The sequence below is a fragment of the Dendrobates tinctorius genome, unplaced genomic scaffold (assembly GCF_039654945.1).
Source record: "Dendrobates tinctorius isolate UK_male_01 unplaced genomic scaffold, ASM3965494v1 ptg000160l, whole genome shotgun sequence".
NCBI classification, from domain to species: Eukaryota; Metazoa; Chordata; class Amphibia; order Anura; family Dendrobatidae; genus Dendrobates; species Dendrobates tinctorius.
The window spans coordinates 25,839,497-25,865,486 of NW_027361827.1; the positions used below are offsets into that span (position 1 = coordinate 25,839,497).

At 43.8% G+C, this 25,990-nt stretch overlaps 1 protein-coding gene across 2 annotated transcripts in view; it reads right to left on the minus strand.

Annotated features, from left to right (window-relative positions):
• LOC141052486 (stimulated by retinoic acid gene 6 protein-like) overlaps positions 1–25,990 on the minus strand; it is a 664,959-nt gene that overhangs the window by 481,346 nt on the left and 157,623 nt on the right. For both annotated transcript variants that reach the window (XM_073549742.1, XM_073549741.1), the window contains one exon: positions 646–695. In XM_073549742.1, coding sequence (XP_073405843.1) covers positions 646–677 — 32 coding nt within the window. In that variant the 5' untranslated portion in view covers positions 678–695. The remainder of the gene's footprint in view (positions 1–645; positions 696–25,990) is intronic.

The window sequence follows — 25,990 nt, forward strand, 5'->3', positions numbered from 1 at the left end:
ATTTTAATTCTAATTTTTACAGGTATATAGTACCTAAGGCATGGAGGAGAGTTTCCTCCAGACCCTGGGTACCATTTGCACATGAAGCGCTCACTTTAGGCATGGTGGTCATAGCCACATGCGTAAGGTTAGCATTCAATGCAATCCTATGGCGGCGGAATCGCCGCTTTTCCACAGAAATAATGAACATGCTGCGGATTTTACTGCTATGTGATTCCGCAGCGGTAAAATTCACAGCATTGGCAGAACAACTGCGGAATCAATAGTATTGCATGGGATGCGTTTTCATAGCGGTTTTTAAGCGTTTCCGCTGCGGAAAAAAGCGGCAAAAACGCTTAAAAAACGCAACGTGGGCACACAGCCTAAAGATCAGGCACCTGTAGTAGAAAAGCAGAGATTACAGTTGGATAGAGCAGTACACATTCCTTGTTTTAGTACCTTGCATGAGGCTATAGAGATCTTCTGTATACACCATGACTGGTGTTAAATAATGTCCATTCAAGACTCATGGAGAATAATCAAGGTAGAGTTCTTGATGCTTCCTTATAATTAGCGTTATCTGAAGCTAGCTCACCTACAGGGAAGGCCTTAATTGCATGTGCTGGAGGAATGGATGAATGCTAGATGGATTCAGAAAAGTCCTACCTGACTCTTGGTAGTTCTGTTTTTAACTTCATCACAGATCTTCTGTAAAACTGATAGAAAAATATATAAGCATTTATATTACTTTAGTCTTGCAAAAATATGTTACTTGTTTATTTGCCATCCACAAACATTATTTATACAAAACAAATTAGATTTTAATGTTATACACATGGCTTAGGCTGTACCGCGGCACACAGTTACTTCGGCTCTATATTATGGAGCTTTATTGAGGAATAATAGGATCTTCTAGATGTTAATAGACACCCTATTGCAGCGCTGTGTACATTGATTCAAAGCAACATGGTCTACAGTGAGTAAGTGCAATCTAGTCTTCTTAGGCCGCTTTCACTCTTCAGGCTTTCGGTATCCGGCATGGGGCGGCGAAAAACCGGACTGTCGGATCCGGCCGCATACACAGACACCGGATCCTTCTTTCTGCCGGATATATTCCTGGCAGAGAAGGTTTCCGGGCATGCGCAGTGCGAAAAACCGGTCCGGCGTTGGGAAAAAACGTTGCATGCAACGTTTTTTCCAGACACGGGCCGGCTATTTTCTCCGGATCCGGAAAAAAACAGACGCGCCGCATTGCCTTCCGGTGCAATGCGGCAGCAATGAAACAGCACGGGGAAAAAGCCGGATCTGGTCGTAACAGGCGCCGGATCCGGCAGTCCGGTTTTTCGCCGCACCATGCCAGATACCGAAAGCCTGAAGTGTGAAAGCGGCCTTACCCTATTGTATATGTATCAGTTTACATTGACAAGTAAGAAGATCTAACTTTTCTCATAATTGGTTTACACAAGTGTAGCGCTTCCTGGTGCCACAGGTTCATATTTTCCCCGGATCTGTACAATTAAAATGTCTTTCCTCGCTGCAGGAATATTCAGGCAAACATCTGACAGGTATCGTACAACAGGAGAGAAGCATATAGAAGAACTATAATAAATTAATACCAATAAAAAGTTGTTTTTAGAAGGAATCTAACTTAAACTAAGTCATGATTCTGCAGTCAATACCTTTTTTAGACATGCACATATGGAAGTCAGAAGTTTTTCTAGGAGGGAGAAATATTTAAGTAATAGTCACTCGAGTGAAGCTGCAGCTGCATTCTTGTAATCAAATTTTCTGCTGTAGTCATGCCCATTCTTCCTTGATTGACCTCCCACTTGGCTGACTTGACACATGCCAAGTGGGACGTCAATCAAGGAAGAGTGGTTTCACCCAGATGACTGTTGGAGAGTGGCACATGATCATGATTTAACTTCACTATCTCCATTCTAGGAAAACTGCTGATTTCCACATGGGAATATATAAAAATGTATCAACATGATATTCCTTAATATGATTGAAAGCTCTGCTAACTTATGCCACATAAAAACAAGTTTCTTTTCAATAAAACAAGCATTGAATTAGTACAGATTTAACCCCTTCACGACTGCGCCATACTAGTACTGTGCATGTCGTGTCCCCCCCTTTGATGTGGCCTCCGGCGGTGAGCCCACATCTTTCCATGGAAGATGTCAGCTGTTTTGAATCACGATCCACTCACGGTTATTAACCCGTGAAATGCCGCTGTCAATCTCTGACAGCAAGATTTAACGCACGCTTCGGGCCATCGGGTCGAAAATCCGCCCACCAGTGACCCCATCACGTGATCGTGGGTCACCGGTGGGTTGGCATGACAACCAGAGGTCTCGTGGAGACCTCTATGGTTGTCACTGCCCTAACCCGGTTGTCGGCGCTCATAGCAAGTCAGTAAATCTACTGTATATTCAGGTGATCTGATCATCGCCTGTATGTAGCAGAGCAGATTGGGTTATGGCAGCTTCTACTCTCCCATAGAGACTATTGAAGCATGCCAAAAGTTAAAAAAAATATTTTTAAAGATATAAAAAATAAAAAAATATAAACGTTCAAATCACCCCCTTTCGCCCCTTTCAAAATAAGACCATAAAAAAACAAAAAACTTACACATATTTAGTATCTCTGCATTCAGAATTGCCCAATATATCAATAAAAAAATGATTAACCTGATCGCTAAATGGCGTAGTGAGACCAAAGTCAAAATGCCAGAATAATGTTTTTTTGTCGCCGAGACATTGCATTAAAATGCAATAACGGGCAATCAAAAGAATGTATCTGCACCAAAATGGTATCTTTAAAAACGTCAGCTCGGCATGCAAAAAAATAAGCCCTCACCCAACCAGAGATCACGAAAATTGAAGACGCTACAGGTCTCGGAAAATGCCGCAAATGTTCTTTTTCTTTTAACAAACTTTGGATTTTTTTTCACCACTTAAATAAAGAAAAACCTAGACATGTTTGATATCTATGAACTTGTAATGACCTGGAGAATCATAATGGCAGGTCAGTTTTAGCATTTAGTGAACATTGTAAAAAAGTATTTTAACCCCTTCCTGACATCAGACGTACTATCCCATCCATGGGACCCGGGCCCCTATGCCCATGGACGGGATAGTACGTCTAGCGCGATCAGCGGCGCCCACGTGGTGAGCGCCGCTAATCGCGGCCGGGTGTCAGCTGATTATCACAGCTGACACCCGGCACTATGTGTCAGGGGCGGTCACTGACCGCCCTCGACACGTTAACTCCTTGCACACCGCGATCAAACATGATCGCAGTGTACCGGGAGTTAAAGGGAAGCATCGGCAGGGAGGGGGCTCCCTCTGTGCTTCCCTGAACCCCCCACGGCAGCGCAATGTGCAGCGCTGCTGCGGGGGACTCCTTTCCTCCAGTCCCCCGGATCCAAGATGGCGACGGGGGCCTTCGGGGGCCTGGAGGAAGCTGGCTTCCTCAGTGCTTGCAAAGCGCAGGCATGAGGAAGCCTTGTGCACTGCCTGTGACAGATTGCTGATCTGTCACAGTGATCTGTGATGTGACAGATCAGCGATCTGTCACAAGACAGTGATGTCCCACCTGGGACTATGTAATAAAGTAAAAAAAAATTAAAAAAAAGTGTAAAAATAATTTTAAAAAAATCGCCAAATAAATTAGTAAAAAAAATAAAAAATATTCCCCAATAAATTCATTTTTTGAAAATAAAAAAACCCCAAAACAATAAAAGTACACATATTAGGTATCGCCGCATCCGTAACGACCCGCCCTATAAAACTGTCCCATTAGTTAACCCCTTTAGCGAACCCCTTAAAAAATAAAAATAAAAAACGAAGCAAAAAATAATGATTTATTATCATACCGCCAAACAAAAAGTGCAATAACGCGCGATCAAAAAGACACATATAAATATCCATGGTACCGCTGGAAACGTCATCTTGTCCCGCAAAAAACGAGCTGCCATACAACATCATCAGCAAAAAAATAAAAAAGTTATAGCTCGCAGAATAAAGCGATGCAAAAATAATTATTTTTTATATAAAATAGTTTTCATTGCATAAAACCGACAAAACATAAAAAAACGACCTAAATGAGGTATCGCTGTAACCGTACTGACCCGAAGAATAAAACCGCTTTATCAATTTTACCGCACGCGGAACGGTGTAAATGCACTCCCCCAAAAGAAATTCATGAAACGCTGGTTTTTGTTCATTCTGTGTCCCAAAAATCGGAATAAAAAGCGATCAAAAAATGTCACGTGCCCGAAAATGGTACTAATAAAAATGTCAACTCGTCCTGCAAAAAATAAGATCTCACATGACTCGGTGGGTCAAAATACGGAAAAATTATAGCTCTCAATATGTGGTGATGCAAAAACTATTTTTACAATAAAAAGCGTCTTTTAGCGTGCGACAGCTGCCAAAAATAAAAACCGCCATAAATAGTAAATCAAACCCCCCGTTATCACCCCCTTAGTTAGGGAAAAATAATAAAATTAAAAAAATGTATTTATTTCCATTTTTCCATTAGGGTTAGGGCTAGGGTTAGGGTTAGGGCTAGGGTTAGGGCTAGGGTTAGGGCTTGGGTTAGGGCTGAGATTAGGGTTAGGGGTGTGTTGGGGTTCAGGTTGGAGTTAGAATTGGGGGTTTCCACTGTTTGGGCACATCAGGGGCTCTCCAAATGCAACATTGCGTCTGATCTCAATTCCAGCCAATTCTGAGTTGAAAAAGTCATATGGTGCTCCTTCCCTTCCAAGCTCTGCCATGCGCCCAAACAGTGTTTTACCCCCACATGTAGGGTATCAGCCTACTCAGGACAAATTGCAAAACAATTTTTGGGGTCCAATTTCTCCTGTTACCCTTAGGAAAATAAATAATTGGGGGCAAAAATATCATTTTTGTGGAAAAAAATGATTTTTTTTTATTTTCACGTCCGAGCGTTATAAACTTCTGTGAAGCACTTGGGGGTTCAAAGTGCTCACCACACATTTAGATAAGTTCCGTGGGGGGGTCTAGTGTCCAAAATGGGGTCACCTGTTGGGAGTTTCAATAGTTTAGGTACATCAGGGGCTCTCCAAACGCACATGACACCCGCAGACCATTCCATCAAAGTCTGCATTCCAAAATGGCACTGCTTCCCTTCCGAGCCCCGACGTGTGTCCATACAGTAGTTTTCTCCCACATATGGGGTATCAGCGTACTCAGGACAAATTGGACAACAACTTTTGTGGTCTAATTTCTCCTGTTACCCTTGGGAAAATGAAAAAATTGGGGACTAATTGATCATGTTTGTGGAAAAAATACGATTTTTTTATTTTCATGCCCGGGCATTATAAACTTCTGTGAAGCCCTTGGGGGTTCAAAGTGCTCACCACACATCTAGATAAGTTCCTTAGGGGTTCTCGTTTCCAAAATGGGGTCATTTGTGGGTGTTTCCACTGTTTAGGTACATTAGGGGCTCTCCAAAGGCAACATGACACCCGCAGACCATTCCATCAAAGTCTGCATTCCAAAGCGTCACTACTTCCCTTCCGAGCCCTGACGTGTGTCCATACAGTAGTTTTCTCCCACATATGGGGTGTCAGCATACTCAGGACAAATTGGACAACAACTTTTGGGGTTCAATTTCTCCTGTTACCCTTGGGAAAATAAAAAAATTGGGGACTAATTGATCATGTTTGTGGAAAAAATACAATTTTTTTATTTTCATGCCCTGGCATTATAAACTTCTGTGAAGCCCTTGGGGGTTCAAAGTTCTCACCACACATCTAGATAAGTTCCTTAGGGGGTCTAGTTTCCAAAATGGTGTCATTTGTGGGGGGTTTCCACTGTTTAGGTACATCAGGGGTTTTTCAATCGCAACATGGTCTCCGATCTCAATTCCAGCCAAAAACGTCAAATGGCGCTGCTTCCCTTCCGAGCTCTGCCATGTGCCCAAATAGTGGTTTACCCCCACATGTGGGGTATCATCATACTCAGGACAAATTGCACAATAACTTTTAGGGTCCTGTTACCCTTGGGAAAATAAAAATTGGGGTGAAAAGATCATTTTTGTGGAAAAAATATGATTTTTTAATTGTACCGCTGTACGTTATAAACTTCTGTAAAGCCCTTGTGGGTTCAAATTTCTCACCACATATCTAGATAAGTTCCTTGGGGGGTCTAGTTTCCAAAATGGGGTCACTTGTAGGGGGTTTCCACTGTTTAGGTACATCAGGGACTCTCCAAACGTGACATGGCGTCCGATCTGAATTCCAGCCAATTTTGCATTCAAAAAGTCAAACGGCGCTCCTTCCATTCTGAGCTCTGCCATGTGCCGAAACAGTCGTTCCCCCCCACAAATCAGGTATCAGCGTACTCAGGACAAATTGCACAATAACTTTTGCAGTCCAATTTCTCCTGTTACCCTTGGTAAAATAAAAAAAATTGAACCTGAAGTATTTTTTTTGTGAAAAAAAGTTAGATGTTCATTTTTTTAAATATTCAAAAAAATTCCTGTGACGCACCTAAAGGGTTAATAAACTTCTTGAATGTGGTTTTGAGCACCTTAAGGGGTTTGAGTTTTTAGAATGGTGTCACTTTTGGGTATTTTCTATCCTATAGACCCCTCAAAGTGGCTCCAAATGTGATGTGGTCCTAAAAATAAAATGGTGTTGTAAAAATGAGAAATCGCTGGTCAAATTTTAACCCTTATAACTTCCTAACAAAAAAAAATTTTGGTTCCAAAATTGTGCTGATGTAAAGTAAACATGTGGGAAATGTTAGTTGTCAAGTTTTTTGTGTGCCGTATCTCTGTGATTTAAGGGCATAAAAATTCAAAGTTGGAAAATTGCGAAATTTTCAAAATTTTTGCCAAATTTCCGTTTTTTTCACAAATAAACGCAAGTTATTTGAATGAAATTTTACCACTAACATGAAGTACAATATGTCACGAGAAAAGAATGTCAGAATCACCGGGATCCATAGAAGCATTCCAGAGTTATGACCTCATAAAGGGACAGTGGTCAGAATTGTAAAAATTGGCCCGGTCATGAACGTGCAAACCACCCTTGGGGGTGAAGGGGTTAAAAAACTTTGTATAATTGCACTTTTCTGGCAATTTCACCACACTTGGAATTTTTTTCCCGTTTTTGAGTACACAATATGGTAAAACCAATGGTGTCGTTCAGAAGGACAACTCATCCCGTAAAAATCAAGCTCTCGTATGGCCATATTGATGGAGAATAAAAAAGCTATGTTTCTAGGAAGAAGGGGAGCGAAAAACAAACGCAAAAATGAAAAAGGGCTGCGGTGTGAAGGGGTTAAAAAAACTATACTATAAAGGACTTCCTATAAAATAAACTCCTTGATGGAAGTGATTTTTTCTCAACTAGGCCATGTGTTTAAGGGTTAAACTAGATGTACAAATGCTTTTACTAAATAATAATCATGTGTGCTGATAGACAGCGATTTCAGATATTTTGTGTAGCTGCAATGATTGAAATGGTCACTGATGTTACAACAAAAATCAATAGTCCTAGGCAATTATAACAAACTTCATATTAGAAAAAGATGCTTCTTTCTCCACTTATGAGCCACTTCTTCTCCACCCCTTACCCACTGCCTCCTGAACTTGTTATCCACTAAGGATAACAGCTCAAATCTGTCTTGTTTAAAGAAAGACAGGGCCAGGTTACACAGACGTGCTGTAAGAACTGTTATTCCTCAGTACAGTGCTGGATTCACAGACACACAGTTTAGCATTACTGTATGCATCCAGAGAACCTGATCAGGCATGTTGTTCTCTATTCCTCCCCTGTACACTCCCTGCCTTCTGCTCTGCGAGTCTGTTTCAATAAATTGGAAACAAAGGACTTTTTGAATCTCATACCTGGTGAGTGCTGCTTTTCATTTTTTTGCTTGGATGCACTATTACTATAAAATAACTTCCATATATTGTCAACCATGCCATTCAGTCTGTGTGCACGTTGTATGGGAGACAAGTATTTATTATAAGCTTAGGGATAGAATAGAAGGTAGTATAGGACAATAGTGGGATTAGAATAGAGAAGCACACTAGAGCTAGGGAATAAGAGTCTTAGAATAGATATAGTTAGCATAGGGGTTTTCCAGACTGGGAGGAGTTACGGAGCAGTGTAGTGCAGAACAGTGAGGATATAGTGAAGACATTTCCTGGTTAGTGAGCAGAGCCCAGGCAGCCTTGCCCAGGGCAAGTAGCGAAGAGGCAGCAGTGAACAGGGACAGTTTGACAGCCATGGGGATAAGGTTGCTTTGGCAAGAAGGGGCCCCAGGTTGAGTGTCGTACAGGCGGTCACCAACTTAAACGGAACCATTCAAAAGAGAATCTGGGGTCTACGACCGGGGCAGGTGAAGCTGAGACAGTGAGCCAGGCACCTTTTCCTTCTGAAGCCAGACAATGGAATGGTAGAAAGCTGGTGGGCCTAAAGACATGGACGGGACTGAGATTGTCCAGGAAGGGCAGTTATTGCTAGGACAGGACTGGAATTTTCCAGGAAGAGCAGTGAATACTGCAAATGGACAGGGATTATCCAGGAAGAGCAGTGATTGCTGGAACAGGACAGGGATTTCCAGGAAGAGGAGTGATGGCCAAGACAGGACAGGGATTGTCCAGGAAGAGCATGGAATGCAAGGAAGACAGGAAAGCCCAAGAAATGTCACTCTACATGCACTGGGCAACCTCTGTATAGAAAACCTTGATGATAAGTAAAGTTAACCTGTAAGGAGTGGACACTGTCTCTGGAGTTGTTTGTGAGACCCATGTGGTTGAAGCTGGAATGACAGAAGCAGAGGGGACTCTGTTGAATAACGTGAGTGTTCTGTTGCGCACATTGCACATACAGCAGAATGGACATTATGATTCATCTGTGGGGAGCCAGGGTATGGGACACTACAGCTCATTGCCACGACTATCACCCTGGCTCCCTTACAGATGTGTGTCTCTGGCCTTTAGAGGTATTGTGATTACAAAAAGTTAATTTTAGTTTCAATGAAGGAGCTTTTGTTGTTTAAGGGTTAAATATGTCATAAGCAAATTGTAGGAAAATACAGATTTTTTTTAGTGATCTTTACAAGGGATTAACCAGTGCTATTTCTTGCACAAATAGAAGCCAAGCTGGGGTCCTCTGGGAATGACAATATGGAGGATTAACATTCTAGCTTTGTAAATTTCAATTTCTATTTAACCAGCCATTGTGTTTTACAGCATTCAATTTCTTTTGGTTCTTGGTTACAGTCATTAAAACAGATTGGTTGGCATTTGTAAAATATTACTGGAATTTTATATTTTGGTATTTAAAAAAGAATACCAAATGCACAATAGTGATTAGGTATCAGAGAAGTGCACAGTATGCAACATCTCCTGCCCTAAACTCTACCAACAGGGAGGTGTATTCCAATGCAAAGTGGCTAAGCAGGACGCCGATGTATTCCCCTGTGTGCCCCAGGTCATTGGCGGGCCCCCGAGTAGGACGTAGAGGGGACCCGCTAGTTTCAATTGAATGTGCATCGCAATAATTAACTGACTTTAGTTTATTTGTCCCTTGTATTTAATATTATTTGGTCACTATGTGTAACAATTATATGTGTACTACGGAATCTGATTGGATGGTGTGATATGTTATGTATGTATCATTTTGTGTATATTTATATTTTACGGATTTCCATAGTGTTCTCTTGCTGCCCTGTATCATTTTGTGTCCCAATTACCTTCCAAAAGTGTGATAATTGAATTAGCTAACTTACTGCCTGCAGCCTGACTGTATCTATGCCTCTTGATGAACCCCCTGTAGTGCCTTAATCCCCAAGGCACCTTTGTCAGGTCTGGGAGGCCTGAAAACCGCCCCAACTGTCTGACTACCCCTGGACATAAGGAGGGAGCTGGGGAGGACAGGAGCTGTTCAAGTCAGACCTTGTGTGGTGATGATCATGTGAATGCAGCACGTCAGAGAGGAGGGGAAGCATATGGACCCATTTTATCCTCTGTCTGCTGGATTATTGGAATCTCATCTCCTTGAACATTCATCCTGTTACTGAACTGCATTCGTGTTCTGGACTATTGTATACTCAGTATGGTAGATTGTTTATGGACCATTTAGTTTTGCCTATGGACCATTTAGTTTTGCCTATAATAAAGGTCTTGGGATTGTTCACACTTCCCTCGATCTGTTGTGTGGTATCAGAGAAGGACTCCGTGACACATGGGATAATAAGAAACTGAGACCAAAGTTGATGCAAATGAGTATATTAACAAGAGAAACAAAACTAACAGAGCACTTCCTGCAATAGTAACGAAAACACATCACAATATAGAATAATGTAAGTGAAACAAAACTAACAGAGCAGTTCCTGCAATTGTAATGAAAACACAGCACAATATAGAATGATGCAAGTAAAGCAAAACTAACAGAGCACTTCCTGCAACAGTAACGAATGCACAGAACAAGTGTAACTGAAGTGCGGGGCGTGACCGATAATATGAACCAATCCAACAGTAATATGATGCAGGTGTGCACAAGGCACGAAACGTGGGAGTCCATCAGTAAGTATGAGAGTAAGCACACCGTGTTTAATAAGGAAGTCCAGCTATATTATGAATGAGCACGCCCACGGCACTAAAGTGTAGAATTCCAGCAATCATATGGGTGGAAATGCACACGGCACTTAAATGCAGAATACCAGCATTATACGAGAGTGGCATTAACAGGAGAAGTCACAGGCCACTATACTGTATATACCTTTTTGGGCTGAAAGTCCCGCACAAGTCCAGCACCGCAGCCCAACAAACACAGGCCTAGAGGAGATGGTGATGTCAGGATTCTTTGCAGTCCACAGCAGATCCAGAGGCGAATAGTTTCACACTAGAAGTCCAGACAGTAGTTAAGCATAGACAGCATCAGGTAGACGCACAGACTGTAGGCAGCATAACGTGTAGAGACAGAGCACCGAATAACGAGCAGCAGCAGGGAGTCCACCAGTAGACAGGCAGGAGCTCAGGAGCCAACAGCAACAAAATACTCAGGCAAAGAGGAACACACGGCCCGGACTTAAATAATCAGAACAGACAGGAAGTTCAGTGACAAGGCGAGATACAAGACTCCATCTTGGATAAGGGCGAACAGGCACAAAGGAAGGTCTGGAATCCTTACACTTTGTTGTGGTAATATGTGGGCTGGTCATGGTGTGGCGGTATTTCTTTCTTGTACAGTATGTAGTATTATGTGGTCACTATGTGGTGGCATATGTGGTCTGGTCATGGTGTAGAGGAATTTCCCCCTTATATGTGGTATTGGTCTTGATATTAATTACGAGAAGATTCTTTATTTCCATTAGAGATTAAATACTTGGAACACAGTGACAGAGATGCACTTACAGGGGTTCTCCGGTGAAAACAAATAATCTCCTCTCCACGGGATCAGTGATAAGTTATTGATTGGTGGAGGTCTGCCTGCTGGGACCTGCAGCAATTGGCAGAATGTGGAACTTTTATCCCCATTAGACTGGAGCGAGATTTACAACTCGACCATTGATCCATTCATTCTGGCTGCGAGCACTGCTCTTGTTTTTTTCTGGAAATCCCAAAGAGAATGAATGAAGCTGCAGGCAGATATTCCACCTGCTGCTCAATTTAAAATGGGGTGGTGTTGCATTCCCATACTGGGGTACCTAGAGGGAGCCTGAATCCTAAAAGAAGGGTAGTAGAGTCACCACTCCAAGGTCCCAAGGGGTTGCTGAGGGGTTGCCAAAGGCTGCTGGTAAAGACTTGCTCTGCTGGAGATGTCACTGTCCTGGACATATGGACTGCAGCCTAGAGAGGCACTGTTAATACTATGCCTACCCTGCCGGCAGTGTGGACTATCAGTACGGTGAGGGATACTGGTGTCTGGACTTGTGGACTCGGGGAGTTTATAGTTGATGCCCAGAAAGCACATAGGCGTCTGCTGTATTCACAGGATGTCAAGGACTACCTCAGTGCCACAGTGACCATAAAAATGAACTTTGGGGCTGAGACCCATGAGATCGGAGTGGTTAATGACCTGCTACACCTGGTGATAATAACTGGGACTTTAGCTTGTTTTGGGACCTATGGTGGAAAGTAGGGGTACCAAGTGGCTCAAACAGAAGCCGATTCAACCAAGATGAATGCTCATCACAGTCGGAGGCGGATGAGTTCACCCTGTGAGTTTGTGCTGGTAACTAGGATGAGATGGTGACCTTTGAGGTCGAGATTCCTGAGTTGGTGGTTTCTGGGGGTATTTTTGGGACTACTCAAATGCACAATCTTACGTTAAAAGGTACATTTGATAACGTGACTGTAATAAATAAGGCTGCTCAAGCGACTGGGGCTGACACCAGGTTACCCTAATTTGCTTTAAATGAGAAGTTATGTCAGGTCACTAAACTGATAGGGGAAGTGATAGCGCAGTTGTTAGTACCGGGTTCCTATACGCGTAGGGTACTAGACCTGGCCCATTCTCACTTCATGGGTGGGCACCTGGGAGTAGAGAAAACTTCAGAGGTTCTACTGGCCTGGATGTTACCGAAACATTGTTTATTTCTGCTGGTCCTGCCCTACCTGTCAGCTAACTACTCCAGTATCCCTCTTCCACTGTCCCTTAGTGCCACTACCCATTATAGAGGTCCCATTTGACCAGATAGCCAAGAACCTTGTTGGGCCCCAAGTTAAGTTCGCTAGGGGGCACCAGTACATCCTGGTGGTGATGGACTATGCAACTTGGTACCCAGAGGCGATACCACTGAGAAACTCCTCCTCAAGAAGTAAAGCCTGAGAACTAGTCCATATTTTCTCCCAGACAACCTGCCAAAGGAGATCCTGACAGACCAAGGAACTTGTTTTATGTCCAAAATGATGAGGGAGTTGTGTAAGGCTGAGTTCACACGTAGCATTTTTTTTCCAGAATTGGCTGGAATTGAGATTGGACGCCATGTCGCATTTGGAGAGCCTCTGACGTGCCTAAACAGTGAAAAACCCCCACAAGTGACACCATTTTTTAAACTAAACCCCATAAGGAACTTATCTAGATGTGTGGTAAGCACTTTTAACCCCCAAATGCTTCACAGAAGTTTAAAACGCAGAGCAGTGAAAATAAAAAATAATTTTTTTCCTCAAAAATGATTTTTTAACCCGCTATTTTTTATTTTCACAGGGCTAACAGTAGAAATTGGACCACAAAAGTTGTTGTGCAATTTGTCCTGAGTACAACGATACCCCATATTTGGGAGTAACCACTGTTTGGGCGCATGGGAGAGCCCGGAAGGGAAGGAACGCCATTTTGGAATTCAGACTTTGATAGAATGTTCTGCTGGCGTCATGTTGCGTTTGCAGAGCCCCTAATGTGCCTAAACAGTAGAAACCCCCCACAAATGAGCCCATTTTGGAAACTAGACCCCTTAAGGAGCTTATCTAGATGTGTGCTGAGCACTTTGAACCACCAAGTGCTTCATAGAAGTGTATAATGCAGAACCGTGAATATAAAAAACTTTTTTCCACAAAAGTAATTTTTTAGACCCAATTTTTTTTCCCAATGGTAACAGGAGAAATTAGACCACCAAAGTTGATAAATAGTGGAAACCCCTCAATTCTAGCTCCAACTATAACCCAACACACCCCAAACCCTAATCCCAACTGTAACCCTAATGCTAATCCCTAACCCTAATCCTAACCCTAATCCCAACCTATCCCTAATCCTAACCCTAATTCCAACGCTAACCCTAATTCTAACCCTAATTCCAACCCTAACCCTAATTCTAACCCTAACCCTAATTCCAACCCGAACCCTAATTCTAACCCTAACCCTAATTCTAATCCTAACCCTAACAGAAAAATGAAAATACATTTATTTTCTTTATTTCATTATATTTACCTAACTAAGGGGGTGATAAACAGGGGAGTTGTTTACTTTTTTTTATTTTGATCACTGTGATAGGGTTTATCACAGTGATAAAAATGTACTTGTAATGAATTAATTGAATCTGCCGGCCAGCAGATTCGGCGGGCGCACTGCGCATGTGCCCACCATTTTCTTCCCGGACCAACATGGAGGCGCCCACCGGAGGAGGGCCTGGGGACCAAGAGGACCACCGGGAGGCGCCGGGGGGATCGGGGACCCTATTTCTCTCTCCTCTGATGTGCGATCACATCATAGGAGAGAAAAATCAAATTCAAAATTGCGGCTTTTTGTGCGATAGCCATTATACGTTTAATAATGATGATCGCAAAAGCGGTGTTGGTAAAAACAGACCCAAATCATGTTCTCTGGGGTTTCGGCTACCATTGGTAGCCGAGACCCTAGAGGAAAATCGAACTCTGGGGGGCGCTATTTACTTTCTTCACAGCGTTGTTAATTAACGGCGCTGTGGTTTAAGTACCTTTAACTACCGCCGTTAAAAGGCGTATCGGCGGTCGTTAAAGGGTTAAGAAGGTCATGGAGAAGGATGACCGAGACTGAAATTGCCGATTTCCATACCTGTTATTCTCTATTAGACTGGAGTCATACTAGACGTATAAAAAATCGGTCCGTTTTTCATGGACGAGAATCGCACAAATGTTTCATGAACAGTGATCCATATGTCATCCGTGTGCAATGCAAGGATGCGATTTCCTCGCATCAAAGTATCTGTGTGACATCAGTATGGTATTTTCTCGCCGGCTTGCAAAATGGACATAAAATTGGTTTACAGCCTCAAATATTTGTGAAAACATATACAGTCTATATATATATATATATATATATATATATACATATATGTCAGTGAGATACATATATATATATATATATATATATATATATATACAGTATTTCATACAGAGGTAGATGGCAGAATAGCCGATAATTCAATTTTCGGCTTCTGGAAAATCATTACCGATCCCCACAGGATATGAGACATGGTTTACACATAGTAAACCATTGCATATCCGTTATTTTTTTATATGTCACTCACTAATAATGTTAGTAGTGTGTGTTAAAATTTGGAGTTGTAGGTGTTAAATTAAAGGATTAATTCACGGACAAAACTGGCATGGGCTCACGCGTAATTTTCTCCGCCAGAGAGGGTAAACCAGTGATGAAGGGCAGAAATTATTAGCCTAGAGAGGGACCATTGTTTTTGGGCCCCCCTGGCTAAAAACATCTGTCCCCAACCACCACATCTGTAAGATGCACCAATTCCAGCACTTATTCACTCTCTTCCAATTGCCCTTTAGTGGTGGCATATGGGGTAATAAGGGGTTAATGTCACCTTGCTATTGTAAGGTGACATTAAGCCTGATTAATAATGGAGAGGTGTCAATAACATAATTTGAAGTGTGACATCTTTTAAAGTGTTACATTAGAGATATACCAGAAATAGTCCAGAAATCAGTCAGAAGTTAAGAATTACCACATCTTTCTTATTTTAATTGCCTTTATTCTTACCCTGTTCTTTAACCATGCTTACATTTGCCCTAACCAGTTTTGCTCCACTAATCTTCACTCTCCTTCGCTATCCCCAAACCTCTGCACCCTTGAACCAAATAACTATCTCCCCCTCTCTCTTTCCCCCCACCTTGCTTCATCTGCAGACATACTCCTTAACCTCAGACTTCTACCAAAATACAATACAAGATGATCACTCTCCCTCACCCACCTGCTTTCCCTTTCTCTGCTTCTTCTCACTGCTGGTGACATATCCCCAAATCCTGCCCCCCCGCCTCATACATCCCACTAATCCTCACCCCTATCTTTCTCACACTAAGAGAAACTGCTGCAATCCCTCACACTTAAAACTTGTGCCACTGACCCCCACCCTCCTGTATCCTCTCTCTGGAGCACTTTGGAATGCTCGCTCCATCTGCAACAAGCTCCACGTGATCCATGACCTCTTTACCTCCCACAACCTTTCCTTCCTGGTGCTCTCTGAGACCTGGCTGACACCCCCTGACATGGCCTCCCCTGCCGCACTGAGTTACGGCGGCCTCCACTTTACACATACTCCTCGCCCTGGCAACAGGCATGGTGGAGGAGTGGGTTTCCTCCTTTCTAAACACTGCTCCTTCAACCCTATCCAACCCCCACCCTACCTTATCCTCTGTTGTGAGCTCTCTTGATCCGACTTTTGAGGCAAGGCTCCCTCTTGTGGATACTGCTGGTATTGGTGCTGGTCAACATGACGTTAACCCAACAGCTGCAGAAGATAATTGGAGGAGTGGTGGTAGTGACTGGGACTACATAAGCGAGCAGACTTCTCTCAGTGACTGCCAGTAATACTCCTTTCTTTGCTTACTGAGGATTTCTGTCTGCTGCCTGATCCTGCATTTTTTCAGCTAAGTGTCATTTGCTAAACCCTTTGCATCTGTTTTTGCCTTGCTGTCAGGGGTCAGCTTGCTCCCCCCTTGGGCTGCTGGCTCCTGCCCTGTAGTTTTGTATCTTGTGTTTGTTTGCTCAGTCCCCTGCTGTATTAGCCTGTTCCTAGCCGCCAGTTCACACCTGAGTGCTGATATAGTGGGGGTGAGGTTGTTCAAACCTCAGTATTTTTGTACATCAGTCGTGTTGGAATTATTAGGGTTTTTGCATGTTTGCAGACAGTGCCTTTTCTGTCCTGTCCTATCTAGTCAGTGTGGGCCCCATCATTTACTCAGTCAATTTTCTGTCTGTGTTTCTGCTTCATCTTGTCTCACTTACAATATATGTTTGGGGGCTGTCTATTCCATTGGGGATCTGCTCTGGGGCAGTTTAGATTTGACCTTTCTGTCTTTAGGCTTAGTTAGTCCTCCGGCTGTGACGAGGTGTCTAGGGCAATATAGGAATGCTCCATGGCTACTGCTAGTTGTGTTGTTAAGATCAGGGGTCTGCAATCCGCTGAGCGACCAACCTCTCTGGTGTTCTGGTGGCATAGCCTATTGCGCTGTCCTCCTCGGTGACCCATTCATAGCAGAATCACTGGACAAACTGTAGATTCTAGGGTACTCAAAAGAAGGAAAGAATTGCAAAAAAAAAGTGTCAGAATTTTTTATATATTTTCCTCTTTTTTCTCTGGGGCTGTAGGAGGATTTTTTCCTTAATGGAGACTAGGCAATTGTCTGATGTGTTGAGCAGCTCGCTGCTGAAGTGCGTAGAATTTTTTCTTATCTCGCCCAGTCATCTGTTGTAGAGCCGAAGATCCCTACTCCTGATGTGTTTTCTGGGGATCGGTCTAAATTTCTGAACTTTAAGAATAATTGTAAACTATTTCTTTCTTTGAAGCCTAAGGGCCCCGTCACACATAGCGACTCACCAGCGATCCCGGCAACGATATCAACTTGTCAGGATTGCTGGTGTGTCGCTACATTTATCGCTGATGAGCTGTCAAACAGGCAGCTTCACCAGCGATCAGCACCAGCGACGCCGAGCGCGCGGCGTCGCTGTGTACGTTACCAGCGCGCTGATGCAGGGATCTGGTAACTAAGGTATACATCGGGTTTCTAAGCAATGCACGTCACTTAGAAACCTGATGTGCACCTTGGCTACCAGCTCCCTGCATCAGCGCTCTGGTAACTAAGGTACTCATCGGGTTTCTAAGTGATGCGCAGCACTTAGAAACCCTGCGTTTACCCTAGTTACCAGCGCGCTGATCGCTGGTCTCCCGCCTGTCACATGTAGCGATGCGTGCTGGCCAGCGGAAGACCAGCAATCAAAAAAATGTCCTGGCTATTCCAGGACGATCAGCGATAACCGGCAGTGGGGCCAGTCGCTGGTCAGTGTCACACACAGCGATCTCGCTGGTGAGATCGCTGTTGCATCACAAAAATTGTGACTCAGCAGCGATCTCGCTGGAATGATGATGCCCTAGCAGCTCTCTTTCGGAAAGGTCTGGCAGAATCCTTAAAGGATGTTATGGTGGGATTCCCTGTCCTTTCTGGTCTTGACGACTCTATGTCATTGGCCATTCAAGTTGATCGACGTTTGCGAGAACGTAAAACTACGCGAGAGGCGGTGCTGCCTTTCGAACAAACCTCTGAACCTATGCAATGTGATAGGGTTTTGTCTAGGGTGCAGCGCCAAGAGTTTAGAAGGTGCAATAAGTTATGCTTCTTTTGTTGCGATGCTTCTCATGCTATTTCAGCCTGCTCTAAATGAGAGAAACGTTTTGCTCACTCATTTGCGATGGGCAGTGTGCAGCCTAAGTTCCTTTTGGCTGTTACCTTGATCTGCTCCTTGTCTACATTTTCCGCTAAGGCATTTGTGGATTCAGGAGCAGCTTTGAATCTGATGGATTTTGACTTCACTAAGCATTGTGGTTTTCCTATGGTGCCCCTTCGGACCCCTATTCCTTTGAGGAGTATTGATGCTACCCCTTTGGCGGAGAATAAACCCCAGTTTTGGACCCAGGTGATTATGCGGGTCGCCCCGGACCACCAAGAGAATTGTAAATTTTTGGTGTTGCACAATTTACATGATATTATTGTACTAGGTTTTCCGTGGTTGCCGACCCATAATCCTGTGTTGAAATGGAAATCTGTGTCTGTGGTGAGTTGGGGTTGTCAATGTGCTCTTGGTGACACTCCTGTTTTCTCCACCTCTCCCCAGTCTCAAGATGTTCCTGACTATTTGGCTGATTTTTCTGATGTATTTAGTGAGAGTAAGTCCGTGTCTTTGCCTCCTCATAGGAGTTATGATTGCGCAATTGAGTTGATGCCTGGGTGTAAAGTTCCCAAAGGTCGGCTTTTCAACTTATCGGTACCTGAACATGATGCTATGCGATCTTATATCAAGGAGTCATTAGAGAAGATTCATATAAGACCATCCTCTTCACCTTTAGATGCTGTTTTTTTTGTGGCCAAGAAAGATGGCTCATTAATGCCATCTATTGACTATTGCTCCCTTAATAAGATCACTGCTAAATATCATTACCTGTTGCCTATGATTTCTGATTTATTTTCCAGGGTCAAAAGTGCTTGTTAGTTTACCAAACTTGACCTTAGGGGGCGTATAATCTTATTCGCATCATGCACGGGGATGAATGGAAGATGACTTTTAATACTCCGGAGGGACATTTTAAGTACCTGGTAATGCCCCTTAAGTCTTCCAGTCTTTTATGAACGATATTTTCCGGGACTTTGTGGATAAGTTTTTGATCATTTATCTGGATGATATTTTGATTTTTTCCAGTGATTGGGATTCTCATATGGAACATGTTCAGACTGTGTTCCGGATCTTGAGAGAAAATACTCTATGTTAAGGGATCGAAATGTCTCTTTGGTGTACAGAGCATTTCATTTTTGGGATTCATTTTGTCCCCATCTGCTAATGAAATGGACCAGGCCAAGGTACAGGCCATCTATGATTGGGTTCAGCCCACTTCTCTGAAGGCTCTTCAGAAGTTTTTGGGTTTTTCTCATTTCTATCGTAAATTTCTAAGTAATTTTTCTGGTATTGTTAAACCACTGACGGATGTGACCAAAAAAGGCGCTGATGTGGTGAATTGGCCTCTAGAAACAGTCTCGGCGTTTCAGGAGCTTAAGCGGAGATTCACTTCTGCTCCGGTTTTGCGGCAACCTGATATTTCACTCCCATTTCAGGTGGAGGTAGATGCTTCTGAGATTGGTGCAGGAGCCGTTTTGTCTCAAAGGGATCCGATAACCTCTAAGATGAATCCCTGTGCCTTCTTTTCTCAAAAATTTTCCCCATCTGAACGTAACTATGACATGGGGATTCGAGTGTTGTTGGCCATGAAGTGGGCATTTGAAGAGTAGAGACATTGGTTGGAGGGAGCTAGACATCAAGTTGTGGTCCTTACCGACCACAAGAATTTGATTTATCTTGAATCAGCCAAGCGCTTGAATCCTAGACAAGTCAGGTGGGCCTTGTTTTTCAAGCGTTTTAATTTTGTGATCACCTTTCTTCCTGGCACTAAGAAAGTTAAGGCGGACGCCTTTTCTAGGAGTTTCTTTGCGGATTCTCTTGATGTGACCGAGCCTACTACCATTCTGGGTGAGGGTGTGGTTCTTTCTGCCATTTCACCCGATTTGAGATTTTCCCTGGAGGAATTTCAGGAGGACAAGCCTGAACGATGCCCTGTGGGGAAATTGTATGTCCCTGACCAGTGGAGGAAAAGAGTGATGGCTGAAATTCATTGCTCTGCGCTAGCTAGTCATCCGGGTATTTTTGGTACCAGAGATTTGGTGAGTCGGTCTTTTTGGTGGCCTGCCTTATCTCGTGATGTCAGGAATTTTGTGCAGTCCTGTGGGACTTGTTCCAGGTCCAAGTCCTGTTCTCGTTCTGGTGGTTTTGTTGATGCCCCTGCCGGTGCCCAGCAAGCCATGGACCCATATTTCAATGGATTTTATTTCTGATCTCCCTGTCTCTCAGAGAATGACTGTTATCTGGGTGATTTGTGATAGATTTTCCAAGATGGTCCATCTTGTACCACTCCGAAGTTGCCATCTTCTTCTGAGTTGGTGCCCCTGTTTTTACAACAGGTGGTTCATTTGCACGGGATTCCTGAGAACATTGTGTCAGACAGAGGAGTCCAGTTTGTTTCCAGATTTTGGAGGGCCTTTTGTTCTAAACTGGGAATTCAGTTTTCTTTCTCCTCTGAATTTCATCCTCAGACCAATGGATGAACTAAGAGAACAAGCCAGACTTTGGAATCCTATTTGAGATGTTTTATATCTTCTGATCAGGATGACTGGGTCTCATTTCTCCCATTGACCGAATTCGCTCTAAACAATAGAGCTAGTTCCGCCACTTTGATGTCTCCATTTTTCTGTAATTTTGGTTTTCATCCTCGATTTTCTTCGGGGCAGGTGGAGGCTTCTGCTTGCCCAAGTGTGGATTCTGGGGTTGACAGAATGCAGCAGATTTGGGACCAAGTAGTGGACAAGCTGTCCCACTCTCAGGAAAAGGCCCAACGGTTTTCCAACCGGCATAGGACCTTTGGTCCCGGTTCAAAGTGGGTGATATGGTTTGGTTGTCCTCAAAAAATATTCCGATGAAGGTTGCCTCTCCAAAATTCAAGCCAAAGTTCATTGGACCTTATAAGATTTTGTAAATCCTTAACCCCTTTTCTTTCCGTTTGGCTCTTCCAGGTACGTTCAAGATTCATAATGTTTTTCACAAATCATTGTTGAAAAGATTTGTGGAGCCAGTAGTTCCTGTGGTGGCACCACCTGACCCTGTATTGGTTGAGGGTAATTTGAAGTATGAGGTAGAGAAAATATTGGACTCTCGTCTGGCTAGACGGAGACTCAAGTACTTGGTCAAGTGGAAAGGTTATGGCCGGGAGGATAATTCTTAGGTCTCTGCTTCCTATATTCATGCCGAGAGATTGGTTCGTGCTTTTCACCGGGCCCATCCTGATCGGCCTGGTGGTGTGGATGAGGGTTCGGTGACCCCTCCTCAAGGGGGGTACTGTTGTGAGCTCTCTTGATCTGACTTTTGAGGCAAGGCTCCCTCTGGTGGATACTGCTGCAAGTGGTGCTGGTCAACATGATGTTAACCCAACAGCTGCAGAAAATAATTGGAGGAGTGGTGGTAGTGACTGGGACTACATAAGCGAGCAGACTTCTCTCAGTGACTGCCGGTGATACTCCTTTCTTTGCTTACTGAGGATTTCTGTCTGCTGCCTGATCCTGCATTTTTTCAGCTAAGTGTCATTTGCTAAACCCTTTGAATCTGTTTTTGCCTTGCTATCAGGGGTCAGCTTGCTCCCCTGGGGCTGCTGGCTCCTGCCCTGTATTTTTGTATCTTGTATTTGCTCAGTCCCCTGCTGTATTAGCCTGTTCCTAGCCGCCAGTTCACACCTGAGTGCTGATATAGTGGGGGCGAGGTTGTTCAAACCTCAGTATTTTTGTACATCAGTCGTGTTGGAATTATTAGGGTTTTTGCGTGCTTGCAGACAGTGCCTTTTCTGTCCTGTCCTATCTAGTCAGTGTGGGCCCCATCATTTGCTCAGTCTATTTTCTGTCTGTGTTTGTGCTTCATCTTGTCTCACCGACAATATATGTTTGGGGGCAGTCTATTCCTTTGGGGATCTGCTTCGGGGCAGTTTAGATTTGTCCTTTCTGTCTTTAGGCTTAGTTAGTCCTCCAGCTGTGATGACTGACGAGGCATCTAGGGCAACGTAGGAAAGCTCCATTGCTACTGCTAGCTGTGGTGTTAAGATCAGGGTCTGCAATCTGCTGAGCGACCTGTCAGTGGAGTTTTAGTCTTCCAATTAGAAAACGTCCAGACCTGAATAAGTAAGATGTTTCTTTATTGGTCATGCCGGCAAGGAGAAAGAATGACAGCCACACCAGCAGTGGGCATTCATCTGTCTGACTTCATACAGATTCTTAGAGTTTAAGTAGAAGTGCCCAAAGGGCGTTTAAAATACTAAGTTTGCAAAACTAGTACACACAATTGGAATATGCTTAGCTGTTAGCAATCCTTATCTACGTTACCAGAGAAGTAAAGGTATGACATTTTATTTTGTACATTAGTTAAGGATAGCAAACTAAGCATTACACCCATGTCTTCTCATTACATCAGCTGAAAAGACTTTCTAAGGCTACTTTCACACATCAGGTTTTCGGCGTCAGGCGCGATCCGGCGTCGTGCCGGAACGCCGGATCCGGCAAATGTTTTGTAAAACCTGATGTGTTTTTCTGCCGGATCCGTCTTGTTCTTGACAGAAAAAACCGGATCCGTCTCATCCGGTTCATCCGTTTTTCTATCCGTTTTTCGACAGATTACGCCGGATCCGGTTTTTAAAATTGACCCTTGTGGCCTTCCGAACGGGATTGGCTACTGGAAAACTATATATAGCGTGTTCCTACAGCCCTTCTTTGACAGGTTGGAGAGGAGAAAGTGCAGGTTGGAGAGAAGAGCAAGTTACTGGCGAAGATGGATGTTGTGATTGGAAATATTTTGAAGAATTCGGCGGATTTTATAGCGGAGGCGAATCGTTTGAGGGTGATTGTTCTGGAGAAGGAGAGAGTGAGACAGCAGCGCATCAGGCATAGTAGACGACGTTTGTGGATCCACCCCATCACAGCCAAGAGAATGACGCGTGGGGTCTATTCTACACTCTGCATGGACCTTCGACGAAACCCGGATAAATTTTTTGGATATGTTCGGATGAAAATGGAGAATTTTGATTACTTGGTGGAGCGCATTGCACACCTCATAAGAAAAGCGGACACCTATTGCCGCTTCTCTGTTTCACCCACAGAGCGTCTGATGGTGACTTTAAGGTAAGCCACATTTATTGGATATGCTCGCATCAGAGCACACTTTCACTGCAATCTTGTTGGTGGTAGTTTGTATCTCCAAGTGTTATAGCTGAGTTTTGGTATGTAATGCTGTGATTTAAAACTAATTTATTGTTTTTTAATTCCCCACAGATTTCTTGCAACTGGAGAATCCCTTTTGTCACTGCATTTCCAGTACAGACTCGGGATTTCCACCATATCTGGAATAGTGAAGTACACATGCCGTGCACTGTGGGACTCCTTAGCTGAAGAGTTTTTACCAGAGCCCACAACAGAGAGGTGGATTGAAATTGCTGACAAGTTTCAACAGATATGTCAGTTTCCCAACTGCTTGGGCGCTGTGGACGGGAAACATATCCGCATTGTAAAGCCAGCCGTATCGGGATCGGAATATTTCAATTACAAGAAATATTTTTCAATTGTCCTCATGGCCATCGCTGATGCGGAATACAAATTTATTGCTGTTGATATTGGGGCCTATGGCCGCTCCAATGACTCTCAAGTTTTCAAACTGTCTGCCATGGGGCGTAAACTGTATGGAAACACCTTCCAGTTCCCACCACCTAGACCGCTGCCGCAAACATCTGGTCCACCTATGCCATTTGTCTGTGTAGGGGATGAAGCCTTCCAGCTGTCAGAACACCTTTTGAAACCGTACTCTAGCAGAGGATTGACAAGACCAAAATGCATTTTTAATTACCGCCTCACAAGAGCAAGAAGAATGGTTGAATGTACCTTTGGTATTCTGACAGCCAATTGGCGGGTCCTATTGACTGCGATCAACCTCAAGACAGAAACTGTTGACGAGGTGATCAAAGCTTGCGTGGTACTCCACAATTTTGTTATCTGCAAGGAACCCATTTCCATTGAGGACACCTCTGAAGAAACCACCTTGCAAGATTACCATGACATTACCACTAGAAGTTCTGTGTCGGTTTCAGTAATGAGGGACAATTTTGCACTATACTTTATGTCACCTCAAGGCAGAGTACACTGGCAGGATGACAGAGTGTGAAAGATTTGTGCCCAACCAAACTTGTGTACCTTCTGTACCAACAGTATATACCTTTGCCAACCAAAGTTGGCTATCTTGTCATGGTCTCTATTTTTAGCTTTAGGCCACAGGTGTGTACCTGGTTGTGTTTTATGCAAAGTATTTCACCTTTTAACAAAAGTTGTGTACATTGTTAGGAAATCACCAACAATAAACACAACTTTTTAGGTGAAATACTTTGCTTCAAACACAACCAGGAACACAACTGTGGCAAAAAGCTAAAATTTACCCACAGTTATATACCTGGTTTTGAATACCTTTTTACCTTTTAAATACCCTGTATTTAACCTTTTTTTTAAACATATTTCGCCGCAGAAAGAAATGACAGACAACCAGTGTAAACAATAATTTAACTTTTATTTAAAATATTTTTTTTTTATAAACTGTTTTTAAAGTTAAAAAAACTTTTTTAATAAAGGTTTGAAAAAAAACTGGGCATTTTTATTACAAAACACACATTACAAATCTGTGTAGTGTGGGGTGGAAATACTGCTGGAGGGGCTGCGGGACACTTCGACACTGGGAGTGTGGAGAGAGGACTGGGATCGTGGTGGCGAAGGAACAGTTAGAGGTGATGGTGTGGAAAAAGCTACAGAATGGGTGGACATGTGGGAGGCAGAAGAGGTGGTGGGCGGTGGAGTGGAGGGTTGGGCAGGGACTGTAGGAGCAGATGATGTTGATGGAAAGTTGTATGGGGAAGGAGTTTGGTACGGGGAAGGAGTTTGGTACGGGGAAGGAGTTTGGTACGGGGCAGGTTGCTGGAAGTGGGGAGATGTCTGGTACTGGGGAGGTTGCTGGTACTGGGGAGGTTGCTGGTATGTAATAGGAGGGGGAGGATGGAAAGTGGCTGGAGGGGGTGCAGATGTAATAGGAGGGGGAGGATGGAAAGTGGCTGGAGGGGGTGCAGATGTAATAGGAGGGGGAGGATGGAAAGTGGCTGGAGGGGGTGCAGGTGGAGGAACTACAGTGGTGGGAGGTGGAGGTTGGGAGGTAACCTGCTGTAGAGCACCGTGGCACGAATGCATTACATGCATCTGCTGGGTAGGAGATAGTGTTGCCATGCGCTCCACAACAGACCTGAAAAAGGTGTGGTTTGGCGAAGATCTTGCTTCTGAATGCATGGTTTGCAGAAGTGTCTTCACCTCCAGAATGCTGGAGTTGATCTGCTGAAAGCCTGTGGAGATTTGCTCTGACAAGACTTTTAGACAGTTCTGGAAAGATGCATTCAGATGCAAGAACTCTGGCGCATAAGTCTTTTCCTGACCCCTCTGCCACTGCCGCCCAGTACCCGCAGGTGTACTAGAGGTGGCAGGGGCAGAAGGGTGGGGTAAAGGGAAAGCGATCTCCTCACCAGCAGCTTCATGTAATGTAGGCGGCCACGATGCTCCTGTGCTGGTGGATGGGACAGATGGGTCGAATGTGTGGGAAGGCTGGGAAGGTGCAGATGTACCGGGGCGGTCGAAGTGTCCCTCGGTGACGGTCTCCTCAGGGATCGCCTCAGAAGGGTCCAATCGTGCAGGCTCCCGAGTGCTGCTCACCGTGCTGTGGAATAAAGAGAAAAAAAAACAATTAAAATAGTGACATGGTATGGCCCTGGCTGAAAAAAAAAAAGTTACATCTAAACATTTTTTTGTCACATGTGGTGTGTAATATTTACCTTCTGGTGAGCATTGTCTCCCGGAGGAACGACAGGGC